Raw genomic sequence first — 17,045 nt, forward strand, 5'->3', positions numbered from 1 at the left:
ACTTGTATGTTTCATTAAAAATGAGTAGCCCTACATTATGTTAATAAAAAAATCAGTTGAGCCATGCATGATGGCGCACACCTGTAATCCCAGCAGCCTAGGAGGCTGAGACAAGAGGATGAAGAATTCAAAGCCATTCATAAACTCAGCAGTTTAGAGAGGCCCTAAGCAACTCAACAAGACCCTTTACTGGGTTCAATCCCTGGAACAACAACAAAAAAAAATGAGTATTGTTTTCCTGAAAGAATTATCATTCTAATTTCTAATCTCTGAAAAAGTTTTTTAAAAATTGAGTCTAATTTTCTATTGTTAATAGACTACTGTGGATATATCTACAAAATGAAAATTTAATGAAGTCTTATGAAAATTAAAACATTTAATTATTACCATTCATCTGTCCCCAAATTATTTGTGAGGTAAAATTCTACTGTTTGTAATTGCTCTTATTGACATCATTTAAATAATTAGTTTTAAAAAATCTAATTATGATTTGGAGATAATTTCTTAAAAACTTGTGCTTTATCTTTTTGCTGCTATTAATTTTTAAGGTAATTGCTATTTATTTTCCTTGTATTTTAAGCTTTTCAAAATAAAGGCTCGAAATGGATACATATACTTAGGAGCATACTGTTTAGTTTCAACTTATAAAATTGAAACTCATGCACTCTACATGAAACAAAAAGTTACTGTCCCAAAAAAATTTCATAAACTTTTAACATGTTTATTTTTATATAGATCCACCTCATGAGAAGTTATATGGAATAATATTTGTTACCATAAACTCCAAATTCTAAATGTAAATGAAAATTTGAATTTGTAGGGGAAAAAGATTTCTTACCTACTGCTAGGTTCATGGTGAGACCCTCATAACAAAATACAGGTTAGGCAGAGAGAAGCATACAGGTTTATTTAATACAAATTTTACATGACATGGAGACCTTCAGAAATAGAGAACCAACAAAACAGGTAAACTTGTGCATTTTTTAAAAACAAAGTTTCATGAAGTGAATTATTTTCGTCAGTTTACTTGTTGCTGTGACCAAATACCCCACAAGAATAATTTATAAAAAGCATGTTTATTTGGGGCCCTTGGCCTCAAAAGTCTCAGTCCATATGTTACGGGCCTGGGGTCTTCTTGGAAACTGAGGAAGTATAAATGCCCCCCTTCAAACTCCAATTTTTGCAATCAAGTCAGAAATATTTCAGAGCTCTCTCAGAGTAACAGGCATGAATTTATTAGAAGGTTTAGGAAATGGGGAAAGGGAATACATAAGTGAGTCAGTGGGTCCTCTCAGAAGGACAGTGAACCTCTCCTGCCCTCCACTTTTATTGGGGGTTCCCAGGCAAGTTCCAAAGAGTTCCACACAGGTCCACATTTTGACTTTTGAATGACAGCTGGATATCAGACTTTTGAGTTCCTACTGCCATGACAACTCTAAGTGGCTTTGGCCTGTGCTGATTAGCTCTAATTGGAACCTGCTCTTACAGATTTATTCCCTTAATCTCATGTTCCCACCTCTCACATCTATCTGTCCCTGATCACATAAATGATTGATACCATCACTCTGGTCCAAGGAGAGGTGTCACATCATGGGAGAAGAGAATGATGGAGGAAGACTGCTCAGTTCATGATGGGTCATGAGAAGGGGCCAAAGGATGGGAGAAGAGGCCACAGGGAAGATGTATCCTTCTAAAGAACACCCCCGCCAGTGACCCATCTCCTCCAGCCATGACCCACCTGTCTACAGTAGCCACCCTGTCCATCCAAATTAGGATGGGCTGAGTAGGTCTCATAATCCAATTATTTTACCTCTAAATATTTCTGCATTAACAGGAGCTTTTAGGGGATACCTCATATCCAAACCATAACATAACAGATGTAGAAAACTATAATTGGAGGACAAAAGAGCATTTCATAGTGGTAATAAGCCAAGAGGAATTTATCAAGCCTGTTTGTTCAAATTTTTCTTGGCATCCTTGTGTCTTTGAGGATTAGGATGTTCTATTCCTAATGTGTTACTCTGTGTATAGGGAGTATATGTCAGGAATAAGGGTCTTATTATGCAGTTAAGAGAGGAAGGCCTGATAATTCCTTTATGGTGTGCTTCAGGAGAAAAGGGTCAGAAGGTCAGAAAGACCTTCCTATTCTGCTGATTTCCCAAATGCCAAGCTTGGTACCAAATTTTGGGGGTTGTCTGCCCTGAATCACATTAAATCACTTTCTAATTATTTCTGAGCCATATTTTTAATGCAGAAGTCAATTTTTGTTTAGTATATTACTTATTACTACAGTTCTTCAAATTCTTATGTGGAAAATTTTATTTCTTCCTAAGGCTGAATTAAGTAAACAAGAAATATCATTGAGATTTAATCATAATATCCTAGGCTTTCAAGAGTTTTCCCTGGTTACTATAACAAGAATCAACTAGGAGAAAGTTTTTTTTATCCTAATATATATTTCTTTAAAATAACATTAAATTGAAATTTTTATTTACTACAATGATTTTAGGTATACAAATTTGACAGTTGAGATTTATTGATTTTTTTAAGAGAGAGAGAGAGAGAGAGAGAGAGAATTTTTTAATATTTATTTTTTAGTTTTCGGTGGACACAACATCTTTATTTTATTTGTATGTGGTGCTGAGGATAGAACCCAGCGCCCTGTGTATGCACTACCATTTGAGCCACATCCCCAACCCCTACAAAAATAAAGGACAAGTATTCTATGGTTCTACCCTCAAATCAGGTATAATTGCTATACTTGGTAAAACATCAATTAAAGTTTTTAAATATCTATTTGAAATAATGTATTTAATAAGAATACTTAAAGTATTGAAGTTTTACTATGTAGTAGGCTCTAGTCTAAGTTCTTTACATATGTTAATTTATTTAATCTGTGCTTTGAGATTTTTGAGAGGCTAACTCACCTCAAGACCACAGTTTGGTAGCATCTGTGAATATTTTAATATTTATATTTATGAATATAAAATCTGATTAGCACAATGTAGTTATCAGGAGTCTTAATGTCTCAGCAATATTGTCAGTATTAGAGACAGAGATTTTAGAGTTACTGGTATTTACTGTGAATTACTGGCTGAAATCACCTAAGAAGTATGTTGTTCTGCTAAAGACATCTCAGAAATGAGTCAGGTAATATAAAAACATGATGTCATAGGAGCAAAGTGTGGAAGGCAGCAGTAGCCAGGGGATAAATTCAGGAACTGTACAAGGACTTGAGATGTCTGGCACCAAAGTGTCTGCAACTGTTAGATTATTTATGTGTTTTCTTTTCTTTTCTTTTCTTTTTTTAAGGAAATAGGATACAATATTCAGCTGTAGGAGTTGGAATGAAAAAGATGTTTAGGTGGAAGGAAGATGAGAAATATTCTTTATGAAGAATGGGAAAGCATTTGTACTGGAGAAGTATAATTGGTTTGTTAGACATTGTTAAGTGCCATTAGACTTTTGTATTTATGTATTTAGTTTATCTTCAGTAATTGTGGTTGTGTGCTTTTCTCCAGCAATATTCGGCTACTCAAGTGTGATTTTATTTGTGTGTGTGTGTGTGTATGTGTTTTAAATCATTAAGGAGGAGAGATAAAGTAAGAGATCATAAGATCTAGGTTTGTTAAAGCATGGACATGAAACAGGTGACATGTAGTGAAAAGATAGACAAAAGAGGAGATCTGCGGATATTAGTAAGAAGGAATACAGGTTGTATATTAGTCTGTTTTCTGTTGCTATAGTACAATACCTGAGGCTGAGTAATTGAAAAGAAAAAACGATTTATTTAGCTCATTGTTGGAGATAGAAAGTTCAACAGCTATGGCAATGGTTCTTTCAGTGGCTCCCTTTTCACATCATTTCACAGCAATTGGCAGCATGGCAGGAATGCATACAGAAGGGATCAAATGGCAAGTCAGGAAGCCAAATCAAGGGAAGAGATTAGGCTTGCTCTTTTTATACCAGCCTTCTTTTTTTAAATAAGAACTTCCTTTTAAAAAAAAAAACAAACAAAAAAACCTCTTTTTAAAACAACCTTGAGAAGTAACTCAAGGTTGAGTTAAGTACAAGAACTACTACTTGAATCCCTTCCAAGGGTGAAGCTTTCTACAGCCTAATTCCCTCCCACTAGTTTTTACTTCTGAAAGATCCGCAACCTGTTTACATTGCCATATTGGAAACCAAGCTTCCTTGAAACTTTTAAGGACACACTGAAATCATATACAAACCTAACAAGGTGGTAGTAAGTATCTGAATTCAACAACCTCAAGGGAGCTGAGGTTTTTAGAGAAATTGGTTTTTGGTGGTTTCACTTCCCTACCTTTGGGATGTAAGACAATCAATACCTTGAGTCTTTGTAGATGTTTAATTTTACCCAATTCACAGAAGACTGTAAAATGACCTGTGACTGAAGGTGACAAAGATAATCACTGATTGCCAAATCAATCAACAAAATGGATTTCTGAACTAAGCACATTTCCTGGGTACAGATAAGATTCTTTTAATTCCAAGTGAATATCTCCCTTTAACAAACACAACAATATGGCTTTCAGCCCTCTCACTGTTCTACTTTTCAGTAGTGGTTTGCAATTAGGAGTGTTATTTGTTTTAAAATCATATTTTTTTCTTTACCTCATTTAGAAGTGCTGAAAGTATAAGTCTTAGTTACCTAAAACAAAAGACTGTGTATTAAATCATTGGATTTGTAATTAAAATGTGCAGACAGTATATAGTAGTGTTAAGCATCTTGAGCTGATCAGTCTACACTAGAAAATTTCCTAATCTGTATTTCTCTTGGCTAAGTCCCAATTGCTGGGATTTTACTACATATAATTATATATTTTTAAAAGGTCTGTCATCCAAGCCCCTGGCACCTTTGTAAATGTGCTATATGAATTTGCATCCTGGAATACTGAGGACTGTTGGGTGTGGAGGAAGTTTATTTAATGCCAGATACTTCAAAGTGCTGACAAAAGTCCTCTCTGTTCCAGAATTGAGAATGATGGTCTAAGATTAAAATTAAAACCTTTTAATTATTGGCTTAAAAAGAAAAACCCTGAGCATAAAAGGTAATAATTGATTAGCTGAAATATTGACATTATTGGATATTAGCATGTTACACATACCAGGATGTGGCTCAGAAGCTGACCCGTTTAATGAGCTATTGCATTTCTCTGGTTTTTCTGCCTTCCTTGAATTTGCTGCATCTTGCTTGATTAGATGTAGGAAGGATTCCCAAAGATATGATACATCTTGCTTAATACTCAAAGGAACTGCATTAGAATTATCATGCTTCTTTGTTTCTACTAGATTTCCTATCTCTTTTAAGAGGTGTTCTATTTTTTCATTTTTCCTGTCAGCTTTATGCTTCTGACAGTGTAAGTATTTTCTTCCAGTTTGTTACTTCTCTGTTAATGTTTCCTTTGCTACAATATACACAGAGAGACATAAATTATAATATATGAATTTAAACCATAAGCTTTTTCCTATATCATATATACTTTCAATGTCTTTCAACAGAAATTCTCTTAAGCGAGGAATCAATTTTTTTCCTTTATTTCTATTTATTTTTCTACATTCTCTTTTATTTGTCTTTGAGTTTCCCAATTCACATTAAATTTTTAATCTCTTTGAGTAACATTTTGTGTTCTTTATATAATGAACCAACTTCCCCACAACATTTACTAAACATTCCATCCTTTACATAAAGCTTTGTGCTGTCCTTAAATTCTCAAATTCTTTCAAAATAATTCTTTTTATTTTAGTCATAATTTCATTAATTGTATGGCAAGTTGGGAGAGCCACTATATTTATGAGGTTAAGTTATATTAGCTATATATATATATAGATATGTCTTCATTTATGGAGGTCTTACATTAGATCCTTATATAGGTTTTTTTAGAGTTCTTCCATTAAGGCCCAATCATTCTTTGCAAGATAAATTTCTAAAGAACTTTTGTTTTGTTGCTGTAATGAATGATTTCTAGTTTCTCTTTGATTTTCCACTTTAATAGAATAATATTGATCTTTGCATCTTTATTTCTATCTAACATGAAATTTTGTTGATAGTTTTAACAATTTTTCGTACAGTTCTTCACATTTTTGATGGAAATTATCATGATATCTTCAAAAAATAATTAAATATTAGATTCACAATTCTAATGATACCAGTTAATTTTTTCTTCTTCTCTTATATTATGTGTCAAGACAACAAGTATTATATTGAGCGGTTCCAAGGATAGCCTGCATCCTTGTTTTTGTGTGGAAATTAAAATGTGCATGCCTATGTTTCTCTCTCTCTCTCTCTCTCTCTCTCTCTCTCATCTTGGAAGTAATGGAGAAACTACAAAGTGTGTGTAGGTGCATATATATGTACATATATAGAATGGAGAAACTGTAAAGTAGGTGGAGAAACATTACATTAGATGTTAGCTGTGGATTTTTTTAAATAGATAATTTTATTAAGTTAAGGGAAATACTATATAATCTTAGCATTTTAAGTTATTTTGTATTTCCATGAAAAATATTAACCTTACCAAATAGTTTCTTCATTTACATGGAAGTTTTCTTTCTTTCTTTCTTTCTTTCTTTCTTTCTTTCTTTCTTTCTTTTTCTTTAGGCTATTCATGTAATAAGTGGCATGATTAATAGAACTTTTCTATTTTGGAATGAATTTTAATTGATTATGCTGTGTATGCACCACTAGATTTTGTTATTTAATAACTTATTTTGGACTTTTAACTAAATTCTTACATAAAATGTTCTCAAATTTTTTATCTCTTAAAATATCCTTATCTGGAAACCTATGGTTAAATCATAAAAGTTTTTCTTCTGTTCTATTTAGACTTAACATATATAAGAAAAGGATTATTTGTTAATTGCGTATTAAGTAGAACTTATTTGTAAAAAGTGGAACTTGGAGGCTCTTCTGGAAATGTAGCAGTAAATGGATTATTATTAATAGTCATATATTTATATTTATAGGCATGTACACATTTTATTAGTTTATATCTAATTTAATTACATTGTCATCAGAGAATATGCTTTCATTGGTACTGGTTCTTAACACTTTACTGAAGCTGTTCTTTCCAATAAAATGTACTCTATTAAAATTTGTTATTTTGACCAGGCACAGTGGTGCCTGCCGGTACTCCCAGTTGCTCAGGAGGCTGAGGCAGGAGGCTTGCAAGTTCAAAGCCATCCTTAGCAACATAGCAAGGACCTATACAACTTGGCAAGACCCTGTCTCAAAATAAAAAATAAAAGGAGCTGAAGATGTAGCTTAGTGGTTAAGCACACTGGGTTTAATTACCAGTACCAAAAGACAAAACAGAACAAAACAAAAATTTTTTTATTTTTTACTTTAGAGCTTTTTCTGTATTTACAAAATTGGATTTATTCATTATATTACTTATTTTTGTAGTATTACTTATTTTCTTTTCTCATTTAATATCGGTTTAGAAAGCCTGTGCCAAAATTCCTAGTAACAATTTTAACTAGGAACAACTACATCTCACTGGGCTTCTATATTAAAAATAAAATTGAAAGAGACTGTGTGTAATTAATTAGGGCTGTTCACTGACCAAGTAATGGCAACTACTATTGCTACACTAGCTGTTCAGTATGATTTTTTTTCCAAAAGTTTTACCAGAAAAACCATAATGGATTTTCATTTAAGTGACATATTCAAAAATTCAGTGTGGGCTTCAGAAGTTCTAATTGATATTCTTCAAAGGGCCATAGACTACTCTATCCTTGGGTCCCTTCAACTTTACAGTTCCCAGTTACATTATTTTATCAACTAACATGAGGCTTGTAAAACTTCAGTTTTTATAACCTGTCATTTTCAACACAGAGGTCACAATATACTTATGAATTAAGCTTAGCTTTCTCATGTACACTGCAGTACTCCGGGTTTCTGTTTCACATTCATGAGAAATATGCATGTATATACCCATTTTTAGTAAAATATATGAAAGTTCATAGCATTTATCAAAAGTCTTATAAAGAATAAGTTACTTATCCAACTTTAAATAAAACTTGTCTGATTCCTATTGTGCTGCAGTGACTCCCTGAATGCCATTTAAGGAAACTTTAGTAAGAACAGAGGTATTTTAAATACTTGGTTGTGCTTTTTTTGTGTTTTAGCTGTACTTACAAGCAATTTGTAATAAGTTGTTTATTCACAGAAGAGGTATGATGCATGTTTCTCTTGCAGTTGGTGAAGAAAGAGGTGATGATGCCATATGGCCTGAGAAAGAGTATAGCAGAAATTCAACTTGTCAAAACACATTTGGCAACACAACAAAACATTATTAATTTCCTGACTTTATTTAAAAAGTTTTTGTACATCCTCTAAGTTGAAAAGAGAACTCCAAAGATACGGCCTCTAATATATTTCTAAACTACTGCATCTCTTTACATTCCAGTGACCATATTCAATTAGCCTTTGGTCTAATATTCCCAGGATTAGTGAAGTTTGAGGCACAATTTAGATCTAAAAGCCTTTGGGCCTCTGGTAGTGAACAAGGAAGCATTGTAAATTTCAGTGAAGAATATCAATAAATGAAAACTAACCAACTTACTGACAATATTTTGTGGTTGTTAAAATGTTACTGATTAAAGCAACAGTTTTTAATGAGTATAATGCAAAGCTATCAGAAAGAAATACAATCTTCTTCCTATATAGATATCTGATCATTTATTTTATCTTTTCTATTCAAAGTTTCAAATTTTCGAAGTCATAAGAAAAAAAAATGAATCCAATTACAGAACTTATTTTTCTTAACGAATTTTTCATGAACATTTCACATATGATTTCATCACCTTTATTCCATACTTTATGGTCAAATGATTACTTTAGTGAATAATACAGTTACATAGTGGATTTTTCAATGCTGAGGACATAATATATTTATGAACTTCACTATTTCTGTGACTATCACAATCTTAAAATGGCCTTGTCATGACCCTTTGTGGTTTCAAACATAGAGAACAGGGGTTGCCAGTGGGTTAACACCGTGTCTCTTGGATCATTGTAGGTAAGCCCACAGGAAGTGCAGCAGCTAAGGTTGCTCTGGCCACTTTTTGAGTCTGAGTACCTGACTCCCCTTAGTTCACACAGTGGGAGTGTTGTTGACTGAGGGGGAAAGGGAATAACCCTTTACTATACAGGTGCATTAGTATTTATTATCTTTTCTCCCTAATATGAAGATTGAACAATAATTTTATCTTGAGAAACCCACCCACATTATCTTTCTAATTATTGTAGTAACTCTGACCAAATTTAAGGGGGGAGTCTATATATCTTTCATAAAATTAGTTTTATATCAAGGAAAGTGAATCAAGTTGCATATTGAAACTGGAAATGTTGGAAGACTAATCAGGATATCTATCTATGTACATCACGATACCGCTCCTGTTAGCTGTTAAACAGACACTTCACTCACCAAACCAATTTAGCTAATCCTCCAGCAATTCCAGGGTAACCCAGACAGTATTAATCTTGAAGCTGATGGGATTAACAGTTCTGCCAAAATCATTTCTTTTCTATTATTTACTGTGAATTATCAGTGACTAGATCTTTTGCTTAGGACTAAACTCTCAGACATACTTTCCATCACACAGAGGTTTACCCATCCTATTATTAAACATATTCTGGACTATCTAAGTAAAAAAAAAAAAAATCCACAATAAGGAGAATGAAATTTTTAAAACTAATTAAAATTTTTATCTCCTTTATATTTTCAATTTTAGATATTTCCTTCAAAACTATTCCAAAGATAAGTTTCGTTTGTGTTTAATGATTCCTGAAGTCAGAGAAAGAAGTTTGTATAACTAACTTGATTCATTTATGTAATTTCAGAGTAGAGATATTGGGATTGAACCCAGTGCTTCTCTATCACTAAGCTCCATCCCCAGACCTTTTCCTTTTTATTTTTATTTAGTTATTTTTTTAATTTTGTGGCAAAGTCTTTCTACCTTGTCCAATCTAATGTCAAACTTGAGGTCCTCTTGCCTCAGCCTCGCTAACTGCTGGGATTGTAGGTGTGTGCCTTCACACCCAGCTTTGTTTATGTTATTTCTGCCAATTTATCATCTGTCTAGACTGATATTATATCTTTACATCATAGCATGAATAGATTAATATTTTGGTTAAGAAATCTATCCTTTTTAAAATTAGATTGAGCTAAGCTTCTATGGAACTAGACACTAATAGCTTTTTTGTGTGTAAGCTTTGGAATTTTCTATAAAATTAATGTTAATGTGTGCCTAATTATCATCAGTCTATGCAGAGGCTCCTGAAAATTCTGATCTTTATTCTAATATTGAATTTTAAGGTCAATTGTATGACAGTATCTAAATAAAACTTTAGATGTTAGTTAGAATAATATATTTTACCAAAGAAAATATGATTTTGAAATAAAAAACTCTTTTCTTATTGTCTTGAAAATTACTTGTACATGATATTTTGTTTGTTCTTCAATAAATCAACATTCATAAATTATAAGGTCACCTGTAAATTCCTGATGGTATCTACCAAGAACATTTTAGACTTTTGTTTCTGTATTTTGATAAAAACTTAAAATATTGCAGTGGAACATTTCAGTTATTCAACCAAGAAGGATATTTGTTTGACTGGATATTCATTGGTAAACCCAAATGAAAATTATTCAGCTTTACAACCTAGTTCTGTAGATATGTTATGTAAAATATAAATAAATGAATCAAAGTTACATAGCTTTGCCATTCCCAATGTTACATCAGTTTAACTTGGATTTGACGGAGATACATTGTAAAACCAAATTCTTTAAGCTAATAAAATATCTGACAAAAAATAATGGAACTCTCTGACCTAGGTAATTTCTATTGATATTCTCTTTTAAACCACTTTCTGTTATCTTATTTTTACTGGAGGAAAAAGTAATGAATACATATTTTTGTCCAGTAGCATGAATTTCTATACGAATATGTAATTGAAATCCTTATAGCTAATAAAACAAATTAAATACTTTATTAATTATTGTACAGATTAAATCATTGGGAAAATGTTTTTAAACTTAAGGTCTAATATAGTATATTAAACTCTGGTATACTAGAATCTTACAAGTAAGTGGTCTAAATCTAAAACACTCGTTTCATATCAATAAGCAGCTTCCATTTCAGGATATGAGGCTATACTACCACTTTTTTCTAGTAAAAAGGAAGGCACAAATGGTAAGGGGGAGCCCAATTCCAGTCCTGTAATTGACAAAACCTAGAAATGTCACAATTCACTTTTGCTCCCATTCCAGTGAACATTATTTCTACTACAACACACGGCTGCAGCTTATTCTAAGGGAATCTCAAATTAGCAGTATTTGTGATTGGGTGGAGCAACTGACTGCACCCCACAATTGTCTACAGAAATTACTGAGATGCACCCTGATCTCTCTTATTTTCATATATCCCATTAAAGGTAAAACATGACACATCAGCAGTGAGTGTGCAGCCTTTGAAAGTTTTTAAAACATCTATACCTTGATACAATTTTGTAAAAAAAATTTTTTGCATGTATTCCAATGTTAACCCCTGTACTTGTCTTTACTTAACACTGTACTGTGTGATTTGATGTTGAAAGAATTATTCCATAGCAGATGGACTATATTGATGCAGTTGGAACACATATACTAGGATAAATATTGTGTTGTTTTATAACTTTAAGCTATTGAAATGTAGATATTTACTACAAGCATTTCTACACTGGTACTTTTTATAAGTGTTAATTATAATCACTTCTCAGAAATTCTTCTCTGTCTTTTGCATATCCGTGGCATTCTTTAAATACCTGTTTTGAGTACATTTCTTGAATAAATACTCTCTTTTGAGTGTTGTAGTTCAGCATTATCCAATAGAACTTCCTGTGATGATGGAAACGTTCTAGAACTGAACCATCCATTATTGTACCTACTAGCTATGTGAAGGTTTTGAGCACTTATTATGTGACTGATGTGGGTGAAGAACTAAATTTTAAACTTTATTACTTTTAAATGATTTTGAAGTTTAAATAGCCATTTGTTGGCCAGTAATTACCATATTGGATCTACAGTTCTAGTTACTCCCTGCTCCATCTACAAATTTATTTCAGCCACATCTCTTTTACCACATCATATTACTCCTGAAACATCCTCAAATGAACTTAAGAACTCAATTTGTATAGCCCTAGTGTTTTATTCTTTGGGTGAATAATTTTGTATTTTCAGTCTGTCTACTAGCTTTAACAGTCTAGTAATAATAACTATATAATATTTATTTATTGGATATATTATGTATTAGGCACTGTTCTGAGCACTTAATAAATCATTTCTTTGTCCCGAGAAATTTATATTGTAATAAAAATAACTTAGATTATAATTACTACCATTCTGTAGATATATACTCGGGCACAAACACAGGTTAATTAATTTTTTAAAGATCTGAATAGCTAGTAAGTGACTGGACAAGGATGTAAACCCCAGGCAAACTGACTTCAAATACCAAATTCTCACTCCATTCTTTACTGTTTCATCAGGAGAGTGAGTTTTTATCAGTGGTTCTCTTTATTCAAAATACATCACAGACAGGGCCCCTGTGAGAGCATTTTTTTTTACGCATAATACAAAAAAATACATTGCCTCTGGCAAGAGGGAAGAAAAAAGTACAGATGGTTTCTCTTCCTTTTTTGTTCTATCAATTTTCTGAGAGAAATTTTGTTTGTAAAAAGATGATCCAAAATGTTCCCTAATTTATCTTAACTCATTGGGCACTAGGGTTTTATTTTATCAGAATGAGATTAAAAGATTAGTAAGTATAAGTGACAAAAAACAGGTGCTGCACATTTGCCTCTATTACTATAAAAAGACTATTCAGTTTCATTTCTCAGTAAACTCTTAAGAATTTTAAAGTAATCAAGATTGATTATTTTCAAAGAGCTATAACATTCAGCTTTAACTCAGGTTAATCATCTGTAAGTTAAAATTACTTAGAAGCATAGTGTCCATAATTAAGTAATCTTACCTTCTAATATTACAGAATAAGGATACCTCTAGGTGACATGAAATCTGTCATTTTAAGCATGCCCCCCAGCCTTTTCCAGATTGCTCATAAAATTTCTCATTCTCTAGAGAAATGTGATCTCTAAGAAATAAATGTCTCTGTCAAGTCACAAGTAATATGAGCACATGATGAAAAAAATGAAATTTTTGAGTCTCATAAGGGATATTGCAGTATTGTAAAATTGATTTTATTCCTTGTTATTTAAGTTCTCTTGGTCATTTTAGGATTTACCTCTGGATATAAAGGGAAGGTTATAATACCTTCTAGGGAGGTGGGGAACAGAGGCCTTTGGGGAGAAGGAGAATATTTTTTTTTCATATGAAATTCTTTGTCATAAAATGCTAATGTTGGTGTTCTTGTCTTTATGTCTATGCATTCTTTAGCTATGAGGATAACAGACCCTTCATCAAGTAAGAATGACCTGAATGGCTGATAAATTCCATTTATCAGTGTGGTCCCATGAACCAGCTGTCAGATCAGTACTGAAAAATCACTAGAGCTTCTGTCATTCACATTGAGGCAGAAGAGCAAACTGTGCAGGAAAATACTCTGGCATACAACTTATGTGCAGAATAAGTACACTGCAGGTGTATTGCCAAAAAAATAAATAAATAATTGCTCCACCTCTGTTAATTGGATATCACTTGAATTCAGTACCACAGTAATAGCATTTCCTGTGGGACAGACTTGTTTCATTTTGAATAGCTTTCTTTTACATTGTGATATGTTCCTCTGTGCTGCATATGTCTGCATTTCCGTTGTCTATTTGGGCATCATTCACATGAAATTACTTTTTTATAGTATATCTTCAAAATGATCTTATGGGTATGAAATTACCCATTGACTATTGCTTTTAATGATTTGCTATATTAAATTTTCAAAAAGGAAAAAAAATGTCTCCCACAAAAGTTAAATTTTACATATCCAAAATTATCCCTTTCAAATTTGACACCTGTAACTTGATTATTAATCTCATTGTTTATGAATATATTTAAGTTTCTGAAACACAGCTACAAGTCTGTAGTGGTCTATTAAATATAGGTATATATGTTAATTTGGGCACATTTTTCATATATGTTTTAAAATGACATGTCCTGCAAGAATAAACTACAATTTGGCAACCTATGGGCAACCTTGCTATAGACTTTCAGTTTGTTCTTCTGGTGAAGAGTCCTTTGTTTTCATTTTTCCCAATGCCATTTCACTTAATTCTTCATGCTTTTGCTTATTTTTTTGCTTTTGAAGTTGGAGATCATTGCAGTTTTACATCATATAGCCCTTGGCCCCATCACACGTTTTCTAGTGGATAATAGCTGACTTGAATATTTTTTCCTAACATCTTATTTCTAAATCTGAATAGCAACTTTGCCTTGATTTAATGGCAATTCTTTCCATTTTTCCTTTTTCCCATGTCTGTAGAAAGCGGAGAGCTTTTCCTTCAATGTTCCCGTATTTGTGAAGTCAGCAGTAGAATAAAATATTAACATCTAAGATGTTTCCTACTTAATATAAGAAAATAGACCACATGTAATAGAAAACTTCCTATAGGGATTCTTAATTAAAAAGTGTTAATGTCTAATATTAAATATTATCAATTTAGAGGGCACTTAAATCTGAAATAGAGTGACTGATTGATGTGGGAGAAAAATAGTAAATACTTATTATCCTTTTTTAATATGACTTTGGGACCATGTAATTCTTTCTAAAAAAAACTTGGAACTCAAAATTATGGTAAAAGATATGTATATTTTCCACTTCTTTTTGCAAAGTTCCCATCCTCATAAATATTTCTTCCTTAGACAGTGTCAATGGAGGATTATAGTCTGCTGAAAAGAAACGTTAGTTTGCTCTGTTTAAGGAAGGCATGCTGGGAAAGAAAATGATGGGTTTATGAGTGCATAGCAATCTTGATTCCTTTGGTCCTGTTCTCCCATATGCTTAGAAGTTGAGAAGGATTCCATTTCCAGTTATTGGAGTCCCATCTATTAGAATAATTCATTTTATGTTAATAATAAATATATAGCCTACCACAAGTATATGAACTTATTCACCCACTTATTACTATTATAAATGGCAGCTTGGAAGAAACTAAGAGAATGGAATGAGAGTGAGAATTTGTCTTCCATGATCTACTACTCTTTTCATACCACTCCATCCCCATTCTCAGCTTCATCCTCTCCCTTGAGTTTACAGACACTTCCAAAAATGAAGATTCCCTGAGCCTTTAAGCTTCTTTTCAACAAAACTGCAAAATATCTTACTGAAAAAAAAAAATTTAGTCCAACATAACCTAGAAGATAGTAATCCAAAGACTCAATGAAAGTAAAGCCAGGGTGATTCCAGTAGAGTGGAACTGTTTTATTCCCATCCACTATATGGCACACTTATTCTACATAGGTATAGAATTTAAAAAAGAAAGAAAAGGTCTTTTTCAGTTCATATGTGTACTCTGAAAACTGGCTCCTTCTAATATGAGTTATGTTTTTGTCAGTCAACATAAAGTTTTTATGGAAAAAGAGGAAATTTGGAAAAATAGGGTAAAATTATTTCAGATGAAGCAATAACAGAGGGAGTTCAATCAAACAAATGTTATGCCAATGAGACCAGTGGAGACTAATATAACTTTACAGAATTCTCCCCCTTGCCATTCACCATAATTACATCTCCATACCATTTGCATATGTGCTGCAAATACATGAATAATTTATGGAACAAATCTGCTTTTGCTTAAATGAATTTCTGTGTTCATAACATTTTCATTCACATATATTTCCTCAATCTTGATAACTTGTAGCCCCATTAAAATCTCAAAGTACTTATACCACCTGTCTTACATTTTCTGTCAGTAAAACTTACCATAACATTTTTTTCAGTGTCAGTATTTTTGATATGATATGGTTGTGTTAAAGATCAATTATTTGATAATTCTAAATTTTCCTTTCTTTTTGCAGGTCATGGGTTATAGGTGCAATAGCTCTTCTCTGCCTGTTAGGATTGACCTGGGCCTTTGGACTCATGTATATTAATGAAAGCACAGTCATCATGGCGTATCTCTTCACCATTTTCAATTCTCTACAGGGAATGTTTATATTCATTTTCCATTGTGTCCTACAGAAGAAGGTAAGCTCGAATTCTTTTTTATTTAAACAATAAATGACATACATTAAATGATAGCAAAGCAACTCTAACATAATCTAATATATTATTCTTGATATGTCAGTCTGTAGTAAGTAAACATATTGCTTCATCTTTTATATTAGTAAAAATAAAACAAATACAACATAAAACCATGATAGAGTTGGTGAGAGTGTTCAAGTAAAAAAAAAAATGTGATTTGACCAATGCCCAAAGTTATTTTCTTATAGACTTACTTTTAGTCTTTAATCCATTAGCAGTCAGATAGAATTTATGCATTAGGAAGTAAATGTTTTCTAAAATGAGGGTAGGGTATCATAGGAAACAAATATACATATGTGTATAATTCCATATTTTTAAAATCTAGTTTGCACTCAAAAATAAGATGTCTAGACATTTTATGTAAAATACTATAGTTTTATATCTTTTGAATAAATAATGGTATACTTAGTAATATTTCATACTTTTCTTTAAATGTGCCTTTTATAAAAATCAGGAGTCAAATGATTAAAATTCAATTTTAAATTTTTATATTGATCTAATTTGTAATTTTTCATATTGTCAGTGGCATAATATATTCACTTTCAAATCTTATTTAAGCAACAAAATATTTTTGCTGAATATTTTAAATTGCGAGGTTGATTTTTGATTCTTTATTAAAAATTGTGACTCTATATCTCTGAAAATGTAGACCCCTCAGCCAAATTGCCTGGCTTTTAATTTTACTTCCTCTGATTAAAAGGATATATGATTTGGATCAAGTTAATTAACCTCCCCATATCCAGGTTTCCTCATGGGAGTCATGCAGGTGATAAAAATAATTATGTAATATT

General features: G+C 32.1%; 1 protein-coding gene across 7 annotated transcripts in view; it reads left to right on the top strand.

The window, feature by feature from the left end:
• Adgrl3 (adhesion G protein-coupled receptor L3) overlaps nucleotides 1-17,045 on the top strand; it is a 759,373-nt gene that overhangs the window by 704,292 nt on the left and 38,036 nt on the right. For all 7 annotated transcript variants that reach the window (XM_071614317.1, XM_027947334.2, XM_071614313.1 and 4 more), the window contains one exon: nucleotides 16,029-16,197. In XM_071614317.1, coding sequence (XP_071470418.1) covers nucleotides 16,029-16,197 — 169 coding nt within the window. The remainder of the gene's footprint in view (nucleotides 1-16,028; nucleotides 16,198-17,045) is intronic.

This window comes from Marmota flaviventris, chromosome 7 (assembly GCF_047511675.1).
Source record: "Marmota flaviventris isolate mMarFla1 chromosome 7, mMarFla1.hap1, whole genome shotgun sequence".
Taxonomy (NCBI): Eukaryota; Metazoa; Chordata; class Mammalia; order Rodentia; family Sciuridae; genus Marmota; species Marmota flaviventris.